The sequence below is a fragment of the Nansenia antarctica genome, assembly GCF_963989245.1.
Source record: "Nansenia antarctica genome assembly, chromosome: 4".
Lineage (NCBI taxonomy): Eukaryota > Metazoa > Chordata > Actinopteri > Argentiniformes > Microstomatidae > Nansenia > Nansenia antarctica.
The window spans coordinates 46,353,798-46,373,586 of NC_137689.1; the positions used below are offsets into that span (position 1 = coordinate 46,353,798).

Sequence of the window (19,789 nt, forward strand, 5' to 3'; positions counted from 1 at the left end):
AGAGCTGGAGAAAGGGTCTGAGGTCCAGAGGCCAGAGATTAAGTGACTCAGTAGAAACATTGCTTGATAATCAGATTACAACCCCTTTACCCACTACACCCCCCTTAACGAACCCACCTCCCAATAAAAATCCACTGTTCGTTAGGGGATTACTCCAACGGACCAATGGACAGACGTCAGACGGTGTTCTCGAGTTGTTTTTCCAGGTCTGTTCTTTTTGAGAGATCAAAGTCTTATTTTGTTTTACATAACATATTGTTTGGTTTAGGGAGAACGAGAAAATGCTATTTACAAGAAGGCGACCGACTATGTGAGAGAGCTACCTTGATGAGGAAAGGGTTGAAAACAGAGGCCAAATGAAATACAGCACATGGCTACCTTTTAGGTTATCGACTCTCTCTGGCAACATGGACTACACTTATATAGCACCTTATTCCAAAGTGCTTTACAACGGCCTCTCATTCACCCATTCACACACGCATTCACACACCAATGGCAGCAATTTGCTCATTGGGTGCAATTTGGGGGCTCAGTGTCTTGCCCAAGGACACCTCGGCACGTGGCCAACCGGGGATCGAACCAGCCAAAACCGCCGACCTTGCGATCATTAGACACCGGCTCTACCTCCTGAGCCTCCACAGCCACCCCTAACAGTATCAGTATACGTACAAGGGAATTGCAACTCAATCCAGGTTTGCCAATAGCAAGCTAGAGGGTCTCTGTTCACTGTCCAGTCTGCCAGAGTTTGACAACCTTGTGTGTGTACGTGTGTACGGGGAGCCAGGGGTGGAGGAATGTTTCTGATGAGTCCACATCGGCCCAGCTGCACTGTGTTGGTAGGTAGCTCACAGAGTCGGTGAGCTAGTGGTTCTACAAGCACATTCAAATGGTGGACATGGATCGACTCCCCTTACAGCCAGCTGGCAGCCCCTGTTTCTCTGCCACGGCTGTCGACTGGCACGCACATTGGGCATGGGGAGTTTAATGGGCAAAGGGCGGTCGCTTAACACGGAGGGTAGTGTCACAGTGGCACCCCTGCCCAGAGGGCCAGCTGTCCAGAGATAGCACCGTGTCAAGGGCTCACGACCGCAACCCCAGTCAAGGCGAAGGGAGGGAAAACGTTTGGAGCATTTTAGCAATGCGCTAGAGTGACGTGGCTGGTGTATGCATGTCACCTCCATAACATCCGTGTCTTTCTACTTTAACCACTACTTGCTCACTCTAAAAGAGTGCCTTGAAAAACATGTTTCTGTAGCCTGTCATATACATTAAAGCCTTTATTGCATTGCTGCACCTTCATGCCAAGGCCTGCCCGCTTCTAAATAGAGGTTGTTACCCTCATTATGGAAAACAAACACACAAACAAACAGTAATAAGATATCATTAAGCCTTCTTGCTGCAGAGTGTGTGTGTGTGTGTGTGTGTGTGTGTGTGTGTGTGTGTGTGTGTGTGTGTGTGTGTGTGTGTGTGTGCGTGTGTGTGTCGTTTCAAACAGAAATGGACAATGCACAACATGGGCCTCCTGAGGTGATAATAAAGGCTAATGGGTTGAGAATACTAGCATTTCAATAGCATGAGCTAAGGGGCAGTGTAACATGATTGTGTTTGAGTGACTACAGTCGTTAGACTCCCTGTATGACATAGGCCTAGAGAATGCCACATCTATGGAGGGCATTTGCACAGTTTGCACAGACATTTGCTTTCTTTCTGTGAACAGTAAGCTGATTTACACCAGCACAACCACATGAAGCAGCAAACATCCCTCAAGCCTAGTGTGGCCTAAGCCATTCTCTCTCTCTCTCTCTCTCTCTCTCTCTCTCTCTCTCTCTCTCTCTCTCTCTCTCTCTCTCCCTCTCTCTCCCTCCCTCCCTCCCTCCCTCCACCTCTCCCCCTCCCTCCCTCCACCTCTCCCTCTCCCTCTCCCTCTCCCTCTCCCACACAAACAGAGGGTTTCATACACTCTAAAGTATTTCTGTCCATTAGCCATTTAGACAGCCTTCATAAGAACAGCAAACGAGGTATTCTCTGTACTCCGCAGGCGTCGACCCACCCGACAGAGGAGTGTTGTTTTAGATGTGTCTGGACCGTCCAGCCACTCTGGCGGCCGGGTTTTCGGGCAGCACCCCCCGGCCTATCCAGATATGGTTTCAGACGTAGGGCAGGTGTGTGCAGACAGGGACATACGCTGATCATTACGGTACTGGTCAAACTCCACTGTGCTCTCAATTGGCTGAGATGAAACTTCAGACTATTCGTGAACTTTCCATTAGCCACGCTTGATTTTCTCCATTCCAGCTATCATCTTGTTAATAAGCAGAGCTGAATTCCAATAAAGCCCTGGCTCCTTCCCCCTAGGCACGATCCGAAAGGATTGTATAGACAAGGTATTAGTCATATGGTAATAGCTCCCTTTTCAAGCAGACAGAGCAACAGAGTGGATGGTGGGTAGAGAGAGAGACTGCTCGAATACAATGGCACATGCCAGAAGATGCACTCTCTAGTCAGGGCAGCCCTCCAATCTCAAGACATGTCTCAGATGTATTATGTGGAGGGGAGAAAATGCCCTTGCAGGGAATGGAAGCTGGCGCAGACAGGCAGGTTCAGCGCAGTTCTATGGATGTCAGATCAAAGTGGGGGGCTGCAGTGAGAAAATGATTGGGGGCCATATAGGGTTACTGCCAGGATCTGCCCTGTCTACATTCCTGAAAAATTGGACATGGATGGACAGATATTGAATAATTCCGTCAACTTGGGGGAAAAAAAAACAAAAACACAGGGGGTTAATTCACCGTTTTTTAAAGGAGCAAGGACAAGCTTTTATTTTAGACTGAACATTGTTTCAGCCATTTGCCCCTCCCTCCAACACCCTGCAGAGAACCCTCTGAACCACACACAAGCTCTTTAAGTTCCTCAAAGGATTATGCTAGTTCCAGTTCTGAAAGGGGGGAGGGCCAGAGAAAGGGGGAGGAGGAGAAAGAGAGACCTAATGAGTCAGAGAAATGCGAAAAAAGGGAGAAAGATAGAGCAAGAGAACCGGTGCAGAGAACAACAGAAAGCTAATGAGAGAGGGAAATGGAAGTTGGCTCTGCCTAAATGCTTGAGGTGATCTATCTTAGCTCCTTCATTAATTTTTGTATCTAACCGAATCAAGAGACGGCCATTAATCCTCTGAATCATTCCACATCAAACAGTCATAAAAGCCACCTGCTTAAAAAAGTACAGGGCCCTATCTCAGACATATGGAGGACATCTGGTATCTCTCATAAATGACGACATTGGAGAGTAAAAAAAGAGTAGCCTATATTGTGGGCGCCCTCCGTATCTGGCCCATGATGCCAATTCAATTCTGGAGGTTTGAACAAAAAGGTTTTTGAACAGTGTTTTCCACATTCTTTATCACCGGGGATGCAGGAGGTGCTGAGCCGAGTTATGATACTGGTGGATGATATGATTCTGTCTTTTCACTATCGTCCTTGGCAGAAAGATTTTAGATACTTCTGGTGCACGATAGGAAAATGAGCAGAACTATCAGGCCATCGCAACAACTTCCTGTTTCTAACTTACGTTTCCTCTTCTGCTCAATGGTTAGTGGCTTCACTCCAAGCAAACCGCTGAGAAGAAATAATAGTTCATAGATCTCCCTCAGGACCAATCACTGGGCTGCTTTCCTCAAAAAAGAAAACAGCCAGCTCTACTAAACTGCTACGGAGGGCTAAATGTGTTACCGCTAAAAGACTTTGATGGTGGTGATATGACAGAAAAGACAGAATACGCCTGATCATATTTCTGCCAATGACTTTAAAGCATGTTGAGATCATTCACAATGAATTCCTCACAATGAACATAATAGCCTGGTAATAAAGATGCAGTCTGCTAATAATAGAGCTAGCATTAGGCTACCACTTTTCCAATCTCACTGAGGAGAAAACATTTTCTGATTTGATTTTTACCTAGCATAGTAACACTGGCCAATCCGATTCCACAGTACCCTCCTGTTGGGGAGAAGAGTAGTGAAAGAGAAGAGTAGTGAAACATCAGCTTTGCGTAAAGAGGAACTAAAGGCAACTTCAATGAGGGAGAAATAGCGGCTAAAACGGGGAGGCGTTCCTCTCTTTGTGCGAGCCAGGTGAAGTGAAACACTAAAGAGGAACATCAAAGTACAAACTACACGCATGAAGTTAAATGGCAAAACGAGCACTTTAGATAACATTTGGCGAAATGAAGTGATGCTGACTCTGTCGTCAAAAGTCATCAGATGCCTGACAAAAAAACATGACAGCAACAGAATCGGTCAACCTTGAGGCATCTGTCAACATTTGAGACATGACTCACAAACTGACTGATGCAATCAACAGCCAATCATTGTTTGGGCCAGAGAGAGGAAAAATCAATGTACAGTCAAGTGTTCTAAATAATAAATAGGCCTATATCAATCCTAGCAATATGCTCACCTGAAACAACCGTGCACCATTATGCGGCATAGGACAGTGTTCCAACAGATACAGCATCACATCGTTAAGGCTGAGATGGTTTCGGTTGTGGTGTCTCATGAGAAACATTGAGCTACTGTTTTTATTTATCTCATATGAACCTTGAAAGTCAACCTGCAATACCTGTGGGTATCGAATTAAGTCAGATACATTGACAGAGATCCTGAACACGAACCGTAGATAAATAATAATAATATATGCCATTTAGCTGACGCTTTTATCCAAAGCGACTTAGGCCTACATTGCAGCAAGTGCATTTGGGGGAATCGAACTCCCAACCTAAGCGTTGTTAGTGCCACGCTCCACCAACTGAGCAACAGAGGACCACACAGATAAACCCAACCAGAGTCTGGCCTCGGCCCTGTAGGGACAGACAGCCCTGCAGGGACAGACAGCCCTGTAGGCAGGCAGACAGCCCTGTAGGGACAGACAGCCCTGTAGGGTCAGACAGCTCTGTAGGCAGGCAGACAGGGCTGCTGGGTGAGCCGTCGATGGATGAGCTCAACACAGGGCCTGGCAGTGGGGCACATGCTGTGACATCACCAGGACTGGCAGCAGGGGATTGAGAGAACAGAGAGGCTGTTTAGCATGTGTTGAAAAACCTGTTACCCTGGGAGACAGGGTTATTCCTTCCTCTCATACCTCGCCTTGTTTCCCTGGGAGACAGGAGTACTACTTCCTCTCAGGCCACGCCTGTTACCCTGGGAGACAGGGCTACTACTTCCTCTCAGGCCACGCCTGTTACCCTGGGAGACAGGGCTACTACTTCCTCTCATGCCACGCCTGTTACCCTGGGAGACAGGGCTACTACTTCCTCTCATGCCACGCCTGTTACCCTGGGAGACGGGGCTACTACTTCCTCTCAGGCCACGCCTGTTACCCTGGGAGACAGGGCTACTACTTCCTCTCATACCACGCCTGTTACCCTGGGAGACAGGGCTACTACTTCCTCTCAGGCCACGCCTGTTACCCTGGGAGACAGGGCTACTACTTCCTCTCATGCCACGCCTGTTACCCTGGGAGACAGGGCTACTACTTCCTCTCAGGCCACGCCTGTTACCCTGGGAGACAGGGCTACTACTTCCTCTCATACCACGCCTGTTACCCTGGGAGACAGGGCTACTACTTCCTCTCATGCCACGCCTGTTACCCTGGGAGACGGGGCTACTACTTCCTCTCAGGCCACGCCTGTTACCCACCAATGTGGCTAGACATGACGCAGAGCAGAGCACTCACTGCACTGAACTGTGGTGAGAAGAGGGTTAGAAGAGTGGTGGAGTCACTGACATATTTGTCAGCTTACTGACTGACAGACTGACTGACTGACTGACTGACTGACTGACAGACTGACTGACAGACTGACTGACTGGCTGTCTGGCTGGCTGATAGACTGACTGGCTGACAGACTGAGTGACAGACTGACTGACTGACAGACTGACTGACTGACTGACTGACTGACTGGCTGACTGACTGACTAACTGACTGGCTGACTGACTGACTAACTGACTGACTGACTGGCTGACTGACTGGCTGACTGCAACAAGGACCAAGCGGAGAGGGAGCAGCAGGGAACACAGGGGGAAATCCTGTGCCGACATAAAAAACAAGTGTGAACATCACAATTGTATCATTGTGTGCGAGCATATTATTACCAACAAGCATCTGTATGGGGGGTCACCAAGGATAAGCGAAGAAAATAGCAGTCAGGAGAATGAGGCTGGCAGTGTCACTGCCAGAGACACCAGGAGCTGTCAGCCAGCAAACTGCCACTGTGGGAGCCAACACACAGGCGTCGATCACGAGGGCGTCCCACACTAACATACCTGGACGTAATCAAGAAACATGCAGGAGCGGCGAGCTAGCTAGATGTATGGAGGATCAGGATGACTGGAGGAGCTAGCCAGATGTATGGAGGATCGGGGAGCTAGCCAGATGTATGGAGGATCGGGGAGGTAGCCAGATGTATGGAGGATCAGGATGACTGGAAGTGCAGATGGAGGGCTCGTCCGAGGGCGACCTAGTAGTAGTTCTCTTATGGCTCTAAAGTGGAGTTCATTTCAAATGAAATATTTATTCTGTGCCTGGGTTACGGGTTGCTAAGCAACACTGGTGCGAGAGCAGCATGTGGGCCAGGGGACACTTTTGCTTAAAAGAGACTCTCGCGTCTTATGACACTGCGCTGTTTATTTACTCTGACAAGACCCACAAGTGTACTGTATAGGTGTCACACATTCACTTTAAACACATGTATGCTCAGTTCAATGAACGCCTTCAGTCACCTCACCAAAATAGTCTTGAAGCTTCCCAACAGAGAACTGTTCACCCCCAGGAAACACCCACTTGACTTGAGAGATACACAGGCTATTAATAGACACGTAGACATGCACACATCTTTAAGCTCATCAAGACCATGACCTGAGGGGTACATATCAACATCTAATGCCATCAAAGAGAGGCAAAAAAAACGTTTTGTTTTTTCAGGCCTTGAACATGGGAACCAAGTTGAAAAAAAGAGATGAAATGTAGCCTCATAACTCATAATCTTTTGTTTCTTTTTTTCAGAAGAGACAACATATTCTTCAAACTGATTTGGGGGTTGTCTTGGGATAATTGTGATGTGCGTGACAAGTCAAGGAAAGAACAATGAGCGTGATGTTGTCTATTCTGCCACAGCCAAGAAGCTCAGCCAACACAGCCTGACAAATTACAGTCATTTGCCAACTGTTTTTTTTGGGCAGCTACTACTAACCGCAGTAGTGATTAGGGGCGCAGGTAGTGTGCCGGGTCGGCCTGGCGACCCACAATGACCAGGGGCCAATGGGATTGTCAACCCTATCACGTTGTGTCCTGGAGCTGATGAGAGGGCAACCGTGACAAACAGAGACAGATAGGGCTGGCACCAGACTATTACAGGTTCTATGGGGGAGGAAGGGGGAGGAAGGGTTGACTCATAAAGTGTTGGTGTAGTGACACAGCGGAGGGAAAACACCAAAAACATCCCCTACCCCTCACAGGCCCCAGCAGCTCAGAGGGAGAGAGCATAAAACACCTGAACAAAGCTCAGTGTGTTGGACAATGTATCCAAAAAACGGATTAAACAAAACCCCTTTTGAACAATAGAATCAAGGTTCTGCTATTTGTCTACTGTATGGTAGAGAGGGTTTCAGTGGTAACAGTCAGTTGACCGCTGGTTTCAGGAGAACAGTTTCCCATAGTAGGGCAGGACTGTGACCAGGACCCCCACCTGGGGAAGTACATCGATTGACAAAAGCAGAAGTCATGGGATAAAAAGGTGACAAGCCTCAGTCACATATGTATGCAAAACATGATTATTTATCAGGATAACAAATCTGCATATCTCTCCACCTCTTTTCCACTCTGTTGCTCCGATCTCTCTATTTTTCTCAATCCACAAATGTCATTCCCTCCTCTCCCTCTGTGGTTCTCTCTCCCTCACTCCCATGTGGAGAAATGTGGAACACTCAGATCAGGGGTGAACCCGTTACGTCATTACTCTACCTTCCTGAGGGGTTAGACAGGGAGAAGAGGGGGGAGGGAGGGGACACTAATAACAGTTAGCAGGTGGGTAGAGATGGGGATGGGGGGCAGGGACCTGTCTCAACAGGGAGGATGTGTCCAGCCAGGGGCCCCCGGTCCCTGACCCTCCTTCACTCAGGCACACTCACAGGAGGAAACAAGCCGGCTCAGGTTTCAGCCCTGGAAGTGCCCTGAATGTCAAGTGAACAGCAGGGGGGACAGGGGGGGGGGGCAGGGGGAGACCCTGGGGCCCTGAGGGAGGGCAATGGTGTGGAGGAACGACTCAGGAAACCATAGAGGAAAGCAATGTCTACAACCAGACCCACGTACAGCCCAGACGACCCCGACAGAGGAATCAGCACTAATATTAGGCTACGACCATCCAAGCATGAACACCCTTCAAACAAACAACGGCCATGAGGTTTAGATTGAACCCGTCTGTGCCCCCAGCGGCTGAGGTCTGGAGTGGCACTAAACAGCGTGAGAGAAAGCGACTCGGCAGTCGGGCTACTTTTAAAAGACCTCCAACCACAACAAACCACTTTCTCTCTATTACATTCGGGGGGTGACGAGGGCCAGCAGACAGGCATGTGGCTACAATTAAACGAGGAGACCAGTCCTAACATTCCTCTCTCCTGCTGTCCCCATCCGCCTGTCAGCTAACTCTCGTTCTATTCAGAGCCTGGACTGGCACAACAAAAATGTGTGGGAAAACAATGAAATGCGGCCCACGCCAAGGCTGATCAACGTCATCAGTTAGTTTGTGTCAAACCTGACAGCCTGATTGAGCAGCACTCGGTCTAGAATTACTTCAAGGCCGATGTATGGCTAAAGCAATATGAGAAAAGTAGCTTTGACCACAGGAGCAGCGTGTTACGGTTCAGCCTCGAACTCACCTTCAGTCTCTGCTCTTTCAGCAGCGTGTCGGTCTTGCCTGAGTCCATGTGTCTGCAGGACTGTACGTTTGAGTGTGTATGTCTTCTCCTCACCTAAACCTTCTTGATCAAACTCCTGACAGAAGTGCAACATTAAAGGGGTTTCAACAAAGAACCAGCCACTTTCCCTCTCACTGAAGGTTAGGCGATGTCCTATTTCCCTTTTCAGGGCTCAGCTTACGTGCGGTGTACTGTGAATGGGATACTTGTGAACACTCTCTTTTAGTGAGTTACGCTTAAATATCTTATTAAGATTACGGGAAGTGACATGGCCCAGAACATCCATACTGACATAGTCTAGAACATCCATAATGACATAGTCTAGAACAGGGGTGGCCAACCCTGGCCTAGAACATCCATACTGCTACAACATTAACTGTGCACTTCATAGACCATCTTATCTTTTAAAATAGGTTTCTCCAGAGATTTAGTCACTACTAGACCATAAGATAGCCATGGCACCCGTTGTAATCTCAAACCAGTCATGTTTTCATCTGAAATAGGGACCAGACCTAGTCCAGTACTCCATTCAAACTTTCTTTCTAACATCAAAGAACATCAAGAAATCAGCCCTTTGACTGCTTCAACATGGCAGATACAGTACACCTGTGAAGCCCAACTCAACTGGTTCTCGAGCTGCTCATTACCCAAGCCCTGTTTCATCTGAAGTGTTTCTTTGTTCAGAGTCCAGTGCTCCTTTAGTTATGAAATGCTCTTTTCTGATTTGTTTCTTTTTTTTTCTCCTGACCCCTATCCCACTGAGAAACAATCACATGTTTCGCCACACTTGACTTCCTTCTTCAATTGCAGCGTTTGTGCGCGGAGCCAAAGCAAGGGGGGGGGGGGGGGGGGGAGAGAGGGGGCATGGGGGCTGGCTGTGCATACACAAGATGCTGGTCTCCTCACTTAACTGTTTTCTTACACAAAAAAGGACAATTGGCATTTCTGAGGCTGATGAAATTTAAGCCAGAGATAATTTACACACCGGGGGTTGGGTGAGCTCAGAGCCCAGTGTGGAACACACCAACACTGACCCGAAAACAAGATGATCCAGAAAGATTAGTCATATTATTCTACACATAGTCTTAATACACTATGTCATCACATTGACAATTAGTACCAGAGAAAGACATTTCCCTCACTGAAAACACATCAAACACACCACTGACAAGAGAGTAGGCCTAATAATCCATGTACGTATACATATTTCACATAGCCTATGTGAAGTTGCATCATCCAAACTGACAAAAAGAAGAAGAAAAAACCCCACTGGATTCTGAACTGCAGGGCTGGGGAAAAAAGGAGTGCATCCAAAAGAGGAGAGAGCAACAATGTGGGTTAGATTTAACGGGTCCTCTCTCTACTACTGTATATGTGCATCACATGGGAAGGCCAGTTTGTCATCCACAGTTTGTCATCCACAGTTTACCTGTGGATGACATCACTTCCTGAATGTTAGATGAGGTCATAGCCATGGACTAAATCAGGCCTGGATCCTTCTACTGTAGGCTAACATGACAACATTTCTACCCCCCTCCCCCCGCCACCCCCCAGTATCATTACAGTAGGGAAGGGTATAATCTATCTGAAACATGATTTGACCCTTATGGAATGCAACAACTCTCAGAGCCCATTAATTTAGTCCACGGACAGCCTATTACTCATTGTGACTTACACACACACACACACACACACACACACACACACACACACACACACGTATGCACACAGACACGCACACACACCTCCTAAAAGGTGTCCTGCTGACAACAGAAAACAATCATTAAAGTTATTAACCACATCGGCCTGAATCTGTTCTGTCGACCTCTGCTGTGGCACAAAAGGGCACACGAGCCTGCTTATTTTAGTCATCCACCCTTTCCCTCAAGACAAGCACAGGAGCGCCACAGAGAGAACATCACAAGAAGAGCCGCTCCGCTATTATTCTACACAAAGTTCTCGAGTAGTTGTTGAGAAATGCAGCTTGACTATGACACTGACCTCATTTCCTGACATATCACTTCCTTCCCTCTCCTCTCAGCTAACGCACCACAAGCTGAGCTTCATCAGATCCATGTGGCATCCCTTAACTCCTTTTTCGTGTCGGTAAACATAACGATGAAAGAAACTGGCCTTAAAGACAGCAGGGCTATCATTCCACACCTCCTAAAAGGCCTGAGTAGCAGGCCGTCCTGAGCCGAATACATTGAATCAGAATTCTAGAAAGTCATTCTAGTTTTGATTGATTGATTGAAAACTTTATTAGAAGGTTTGCAGAAGTAGGTACATGAAAGTACATATTACATACAAGGTCAACTAAAAGGATAAAAACCCAAGAAAGCCACTGGCTTATTTCAATTGGGGTCCTTGATTCTCAATTCATCGTTACATGTAAGACAGACAAAATAAAAAAAATAGTACTATCTACAAGATAATACAGACAAATAACTATTACTATCTACAAGATAAACATACATCCATCATGGGAAGAACAGTACAACAAAACATACGGTATGTACAGCGGGTAGGACAGGTGGGGACATACACCACAGGTGGGGGCGGGGGACAAAACACAAAGTATGTACAGTGGGTAGTTCGGGTCTTTTAATCTGATTTTTGATTTAGAGGGTCCAGTTACGGATTGCAGCCTCCTGTAAATGTTTTTTGAGAGTGGTTTTGAAGGTGGGCAGTGTTTTGCACTCCTTTAAGATTATAGGAAGGGCGTTCCACATTTTTACTGCATAGTTTGCAAACGAGTTTAACCCCTTGTTTGTGGTGCAACGCGGTTGAACGTGGTTCGTGGAGCTTCCTCTGGTGTTGTATGTGTGGACGTTGTTCACTTTTTGGAAGTATGTTGACAGGTACTTGGGTGTCTTTGTGGTGTAGCGTATCTTGAAGACCAGGCCCAGTGCAAGCTGCTGCACTCTGTCAACTACTCGTAGCCAATCAATCACTCACTGAATCTGAACCAAATCTGCGTACATATTGTAGGCTATGTTCTTTGTCAGCGGCAGCAAAGAAGTCACAGGGTAACAATGGTGATGATGTTGTTTTTAAGTTGGGTTTAGCATGACAGCAGGACACACCGAACACGCTAGCAGCTACAGCACACCAGGTACAGCTAACTCACACCTGAGGTTAGAAAAAACAAGTGTCTGGTATTCTACTCTCAAAAAAGCAGAGCATCTGGTTGCAATACACTAGGCCTTCTTTGCAAATGCTCAGACCGCTTCGACACTGACACATGCTCTTCACAGAGCAAGCACAGATGATAGCGTTTCAAACACCCTCGGGCGATGCATTGTACTGTCATTACCTGAGCAGCAGCAGGGGATCTTGGTCAACTGGTACTACAAGAAATAGGTTGACATCATTGGTAAAATACTAGGCCTCTGAAGTGAGACTAAAAGTGTTCTCTTCTCTGTGAACTTTGGACCAGGGAAATGATTGGAGAAGTCAGGAGAGGCCCCTCTCTCTCTCTCTCTCCCCCTCTCTCTCTCCTCTCTCTCTTCTCCTCTCTCTCTCTCTCTCTCTCTCTCTCTCTCTCTCTCTCTCTCTCTCTCCCTCTCTCTCTCTCTCTCTCCCACTCTCTCTCTCTCTCTCTCTCTCTCTCTCTCTCTCTCTCTCTCTCTCTCTCTCTCTCTCTCCTGCCCACCATTTCTCTCATGAGGAGAAACATGTCCCACATGTAACCATCTCCAGACCCTGCTGCTTCTCATTCTGCTGAAACTGACTTCAGCTGTAGGAGGTGAGACACAGACACACACACACACACACACACACCCCCCCCCCCCCTCACACACACACACACACACACACACACACACACACACACACACACACACACTGCTTCTCATTCTGCTGAAACTGACTTCAGCTGTAGGAGGTGAGACACACACACACACACACACAAGATAGGCCTCCACAAAAGGCCAGCAGAATCTGGCCCAGTGTGCCCCTACCAGTCAATTGGTCAACTTCAGCGATGTCATAGTGGCTAATGTTTACAACAACATCAGCTGGAACACGTATGAATACACAGTAAAAATATCAGTGGCAGTCATGTGATCTTCCTTATTACCATAATGTAGTTTACAAAAGGTCCAGGATTTGTGTGTGTGTGTGTGTGGGGGGGGGGGGGGGGGGGGGAGTGGCTGGTACTGTATCTAGAGTCTAGGGATGTCTGCATTAATGTAACAACTTCAAAACATTTGGTGCCATGAGTGGGTGGATTAAAATGTGGCATCACAGCTTTGGAATGTACGGTGGTAGGGACTCCTCCTTTGCCTCTCTTCTTCTTCCTCGTCTTCCTCCTCCTTATTTAAACATAGTCTAGGACTCTAGGGTAGTAACACTTGGTCTGCCTGGTTTGGCCAAGTCGAGTTCATGTTCATCCATGGCACAATATATTTGATAGACCGGCTTGTTAGGGCAGACTAGACTAGCTGCATTGTAAAACATGTACTTGTAACATGGTTGACAACAAGCAGCTCGATTTCTCAGTAGCTTCTGAGAAACCAGTCCCTCCTTCTCTCATCTCTCACACACACACACACACAGGCCATGCCAGTGCGACATCCTGTACGACTCCCAACTGTCACTTCAGTCTCCTGTCTGTCGTCTCATGACGAAACCTATGTCGATGTTAAAAATGTCAAATCTGAGCACAGTCACTGAACAGTATATGAACACTATGGTACTCCTCTCGCTCAACGTAAGAAGAGCGACGTGAAGTGTGATGGCGGAGAAAAACGTCAAGGGGTGTGTGCGTGTGTGTGTGTGTGTGTGTGTGTGTGTGTGTGTGTGTGTGTGTGTGTGTGTGTGTGCGTGTGCGTGCGTGCGTGCGTTGTGTGTGTGTGTGTGTGTGTGTGTGTGTGTGTGTGTGTGTGTGTTGAAGCAGTATTGCTATCGTGTGATGTTATTGTACTGTAGTACCTATAGTATACCGTATGTAGATATATGTACAACTGATAATATTATGATCATGATGCACAACAACTAGAAATGCACATCGTCCAGTTCCAGCAACCTGCTCTTTTGAACTGGCCATGAAAACCACACGAAGGCATCATGCCAGTCAAGGAACATGAGCCATTCTTCATGGTTTGGGATGTTAGCCCTCAATATTATTAAGTAATTTAGGACTGAAAATGTACGGTTCTGTGTGTATGAATAAACATTTGGGCTTGGGTCGCAGGCACAGTTGAGGCTCCAAGCTATTGATCAATATTGGCCACTAAAAAAAACCGTTATCTCTAAATAACAGTGGGCGCAAACCAGTGCACTTACCCATAGCTCTGACCCCCAGCTCATGGTTCCAAAGCGATTTCCTCGTAATAATCCACGATTCAGACGGGTTGATGCAATGCTAAACCACTGCAGCGGGTATTATGTGTTTCTTCTTTGAGGTTGACCGTTTCTTTGTGAGCGCCCAGCGAATATGTCCTTCCCTCCTAGTGCGTAAATGCGAGGTCTTTTCACCTCTTCATTCTGTATTCTACAAAATGGCCAGGAGCCGCAGTATAATCTTCAAACGGAGTATGTGCAGCGCGCGGGCACCCGCTTCTCAGCCAAATGACAGCTGCTTACGCGCGTACACTACGGACAAGCACGGGAGGTAGGAGACGGGGGGGGGGGCAGCGGGGGGGATGGAGCCACAGATGGTTTGGTCGCTCGAGGAGCATGCCTGTAATATTTTAGTAGGAAAATTCAGCGACTACGAACTGCTTAATATTTACCAACATAATGTATGAATAATAAATAGTCGTTCATGCACCTAGAGTTGATAACAAAACAAAAAAAGGCCATACAAGATCACAGCTCATTTGTGTATTATATTCCTCATACATCGTGTTCATCAGCATTCATGATCAATGCATGACATTATCAAATTAATCAAGCGACTGACTGGCTTTAATGTATGTTTAAAAATGGACTGACTTGAAATCATGATAAGCCAGATAGATTTTACATTATTAGACTGACTGTACTGTGACAGAGGCTTTGGATAAGCCATCTCTGGGTAAACCACGGACAGGCCTGGCACGTCGTGGAAGGAGAGAATAAGTCAACACTGCCATCTGGTGTTAAAGTACTTTATTTGTAAAAATTTGTTTTCGAATTATCTCCATTCACTGGTTCTCTTGTTGGTCCCTTTATACCTTGCTAAAGCAAATTATACTCGTGCTTAATATTTCATCCAGCATTGTTGTACAATCTAAATCGATAGTCGTGAAAACTGTCGACAAAACGACATCCTTCAAGATTTGATTAGATACTAAGAACCAAGTACGCATTGAATAGTTTCATATCGGACATTCAACATTGTGACACATAGCGGAAGTACACATTACAGCATGGTTGCAGAGAGGAAACGTGTAGTTAACCAGTTCTAATGTGTTCATCTTTAGACAGCATGACTTTTACTGTGGGTTTGTAGATTTTAAATTTGCTGTTTAGCTACACGTTTAAATAATACGTCTGCATGCTATGTACCTTGATTACGTTGTTTTTGTAAATGTGTTTAGCTAGGTAGCTACTGTTTACAGTATCCACATGGTAAATTACACATTGAACTGCTAAGGATTGGAAGGATTGGAAAAGTAGGAGCATTTGTTCAACTAAAGATCATTAAGAGATTATGTCTACGGTTAAGCCAAAAAAGACTGACTCTGCCGTCACTATAAAAACGACAAACTCCACTCCGAAACAAAAGAAAAAGAAATCAGGAAAGAAAAAGATCTGGAAGAAGGAGCCCTTGTCAAAAGAGCAAGTTAAAACGAACGTTTTGCTCCCTCCGAAAGATGCTCAACAGTTTTCTGCTAATTGGAAAACGTTACTTGAGGTGAGAACTTTGTCATTTGCCTCACTAACAGTTTTATGTATTTGTTGTCTTTGAAAACTAGCACATTGCTGTCACATGAATTATTGTCAAATGTGTTAAGTTAACGTGTTAAAGTTAATCATCACTTCATGTGATTGCAGGTGTTCAAATCTAATCCTCCAGTGAAGAGCAAACCAGTTCAAGAGAACTCAAAGAAGGAGGAAGCCCATAAGAAGCCAACTAAAGACTTTTCAAAGAAAGAGCAGATCCATAAGAAGCAGACTAAAGACTGTTTAAAGGGCAATGCCACAACCACGCAGACGAACACTGGGAAAGCAGGGAAGGACAAGGCTGTTACCAGCAACTCATTGGTGAACGGAGAGATTGTCAAGGTGCCTTCAGAGACCAAACAACCAAAAGCCAAGAAAAGGAAACAGGACAGCACACAGGAAGACAGTAGGGGGAAGGCGGCCAAAAAGAAGAAAGCAGAGGAAGTGGAGGAAAAAAAAACGACAGAGTATGTGTTGTGTTTCCATTTTCAGCCAAAACATATATCCAAAATATCAGATATGCAGGCAACTGCATTTTAAGTTGATAACCTTTGAGAAAGCTGTGTTTTGTATTTATCTGTTGTCTATTGTATTGTCTGCGTCTCTACTCACTCCCGACATTGTTTGTCAAGCAAGCATGCAACATAACCTATGGTTAGATGTTATCTCTGTTGGCTGTCACTTATCGAATGAGTACGAATGCCATCTGTTCTCCATCAGAGCGGACCTTTGGTTTGACGATGTGGATCCTGATGACATCGAGGCAACAGTTGGGACAGAGGCGGCGGATGTAATGCGGAAGAAGCAAGGCATTAAGAAAATCAACCCCGAGGACACTGAGAAAGCCCTGGTGAAGGACGGGGCGTTTGAGGGGTAAGCTGAAGTACATTCAGCACTTGTTCATGTTAAATCTACCCACGTTGTCGATGATTAAAACTACACTAAACATTTTTTCAGTTTTCGTCAACTTAAACTAGACTAAAACTAAGAAGGATCAAAATGACTAAATGTGACTAAAACTAATGTGCAACTTCGTCTAAAGACTAAAGACTACATGTAAAATAGCCTGCCAAAATGAACAGCGACAAATATTTTGGAATAGGAGACAGGATCCTCTGGATTACAGACAGGGTACAGTCAGCTCTCAAGAACCCCAAGCTGTCAGATTGTCAGATAAGCTGTCAGATTCTCCCCACATCTCACATGTGCCTCTATCCTGCATGAAACGATTTCTCCTGAACGATAAAAACATGTTTTTTTGTCCTTTTTTCTGTCAGCATCACCAAAGCTGTGGCGATGGACTGCGAGATGGTGGGTGTGGGTCCTGATGGAGAGGACAGCATCGTGGCACGGGTGTCCCTCGTCAACCTCTTTGGGAAATGCATCTACGACAAACACGTCAGGCCCACAGAGAGGGTGACGGACTACAGGACCGCCGTCAGCGGCATCCGACCAGAAGACATCAAACACGGTTGGCTTCATATCAACAATGGCTGGGCTGCACCACCGTGGTTTAACTTTTAAACTGGGTTCAATCAAGGTTTATCTACTCATCCTGTTGCACCAAACTTTTAAACCTAGTTTAAATTGAATCCTGGTTTAAATCTAGATTAAATTCAAGTCTGTTGCACCAGTCATTTTAAACCTTGTTTAAACCTAGATTTACTAAGCCTGCATTAAGTCCTAAACCATGTTGGAGCAATCCAGCCAAAGTCTTTGTCTTCTCAATATAACATGTCAAGGTTTCTATGATAAGAGTTGTGGTTTTCAACAAATTGACTCAAATCCTAGAGGAAGGAGGTTTCATTGTTTCTGAGAAGGTTTGTCTAGGCGTAGATTTTGACAATGCCTTTCTGTGAAGGTGAGCAAGTGAAGACGGTGCAGAGAGAGGTGGCTGAGATCCTGGAGGGGAGACTCCTAGTGGGCCACGCCATCCACAATGATCTCAAGGTACGTTATGACATATGGTATGTAGCGTTTTCTGAGGTGTTTCAACATTTGGCTCCTAAACTCCAGCTGAAATCCTCTTTCAGATTTTATTATTGGATCACCCAAAAAAGAAAATCCGGGACACTCAGAAGTATAAACCATTCCGGAAAGCTGTGAAGGTAAGCAAACTTGAACAGAAAACCCGAGGAAATACAAATGCTTAAACATTGACATGAATTAATGCTTCTAGTTGTTCTTTTCATTTATTTGTTTATTTTCATTCAGAGTGGTCGTCCGTCTCTCAAGCTCCTGTGTAGAGAAATCCTCAACGTCAAAGTCCAGCAGGGAGAACACTCATCCGTAAGAGACCATCCTGTCCTGTCAAGACATTTCTCTTGATACACACACACCCCATGTCTGACTGACCCCTCCTGTGTGTGTGTGTGTGTGTGTGTGTGTGTGTGTGTGTACTGCAGGTTCAAGACGCCCAAGCGACTATGAGACTTTACACAATGGTGAAGAAAAACTGGGAGGCAGAAATCAAAGCCAGCCGTAAGAACACTGACGTACCCAAGAAGAAGGAGAGAAAGCCCAAGCCCCCGAAGAACAAATGAAACAGACTCGTCAGGATCGAAGCTGCATCAAGGAGGAGGACCAAGAGGAGGTAGCAGAGGGGATTGACTGAATGTATTAGTGAGCACTAAGAGTGGACACAGAGAGGTCTTTCTGAGGACTCATTTGAGGAAACTCTTAGTGACCTAAGTGCAGTCTGACAGAGACCGAATTCAAATCCCGCTCTATCCCAAGTCAGTCACAAAGGTGATACACAAAGAAAGTGTTGTTCTTCAACTGTGCGTTGACCAGGATAAACAGCTTCCCATCAAAAGCTTGTCGACGTCAAATGTTTGTTTTTGTTCAGAAAAATGTTTTAAAATCAACTGTTTCTGTCTTTTCAAAACTTTGGAATTGAGTCAACTACTCATTTATTACCAAGAATTGGGGGGGAAAGATATATATAAACATTATTCTTGGTATTGAATTAGTAGTTGACTCAATTTCAAGGTATTAAGACATTTATTTTTGCCTTAACCTGTAAAAACTTTATTGTGAATTAAAAGTGAAACCACATGATGGAGTATGTGTGTTTCATGAGAACTGCAAAAAAATATATCTTTTTAAAAAGGCTGAATATTTTATTATTTTTTGTCAGATTGGGAAAAAACTTACAATACCACATAAATAAGCAAAACAGTAGGTCCATTTGATCTCCCGCAACATAACATACCAAAGCAACAGAAACCAATAAAATCACTCCAGTTACACATCACTACACACGTGCACTTGCACACACCCCTTACAGCCAACAACAGGCCATGTCATCTGCAGATCCCAAGCTACAGATGCTAACTGTTATAAAACATAATTGAGTCCACATATTAAGGCTGTTCCTATAACATACGTTGCTGTGCTTTTTGTGTTGTAGATGAGATTGAGAACTTGTGTATTACTGTCTGACCTGAAAGGTATAAGGGGTAACATGATGAAAACTATGCTGACAACCTCATCTCCAGGGGTATCTTTATTTCCATGTGGGAGGTGACCCTTTGCTCCAGGTCTCGGGGAACACCACATCATGAGGCTACCTTAGTTGCTATGCTACATCTTCAGGATTTCTAAAAGCCAAATGGTGCAGTATCATACTGTATGTATATGCTGTTGAGTCCTGCTGGTGTATTAGTAGTTTGATTCCTCACTTCATAAAAGCTGGTATATGTGGGGATAGTACCTTTGCAACGGCTTGAGTGACCTGCAATTCTGTTTTTGCTTATTTTGCTGTTGCTGCAGAAATAACATACCTGAGGAGGTAAAAATTAGAGACTATTCTGCTCTGTAAGTAAATTGATACATGTTCCGAGCCATACATAAAGAGATACTGCACTGCTGTAAGAGGTGTGAACGGCATGCTTACTTGACTCATTCCTCTTCACAGACGCAAAGCAACAAAAACAACACCAACGGTAGCGT

General features: G+C 45.6%; 1 protein-coding gene across 1 annotated transcript; it reads left to right on the forward strand.

The window, feature by feature from the left end:
- The first annotated feature begins 15,348 nt into the window (after window positions 1-15,348).
- rexo4 (REX4 homolog, 3'-5' exonuclease) lies at window positions 15,349-19,786 on the forward strand. The gene is made up of 8 exons (XM_080528342.1): window positions 15,349-15,806; window positions 15,947-16,302; window positions 16,556-16,708; window positions 17,113-17,306; window positions 17,697-17,785; window positions 17,869-17,943; window positions 18,050-18,124; window positions 18,241-19,786. Exons 1-8 carry the CDS (start codon window positions 15,603-15,605, stop codon window positions 18,376-18,378), a joined length of 1,284 nt encoding a protein of 427 aa, XP_080384468.1. The 5' UTR covers window positions 15,349-15,602; the 3' UTR covers window positions 18,379-19,786.
- Window positions 19,787-19,789: the final 3 nt, after the last annotated feature.

Coding starts and splice junctions, on each gene's coding strand:
- rexo4 (XM_080528342.1), top strand. CDS start 15,603: ATGTCTACGGTTAAGCCAAAAAAGACTGACTCTGCCGTCACTATAAAA. Junction 17,307..17,696: donor ACCAGAAGACATCAAACACG/GTTGGCTTCATA, acceptor CTTTCTGTGAAG/GTGAGCAAGTGAAGACGGTG. Junction 17,786..17,868: donor CCATCCACAATGATCTCAAG/GTACGTTATGAC, acceptor ATCCTCTTTCAG/ATTTTATTATTGGATCACCC.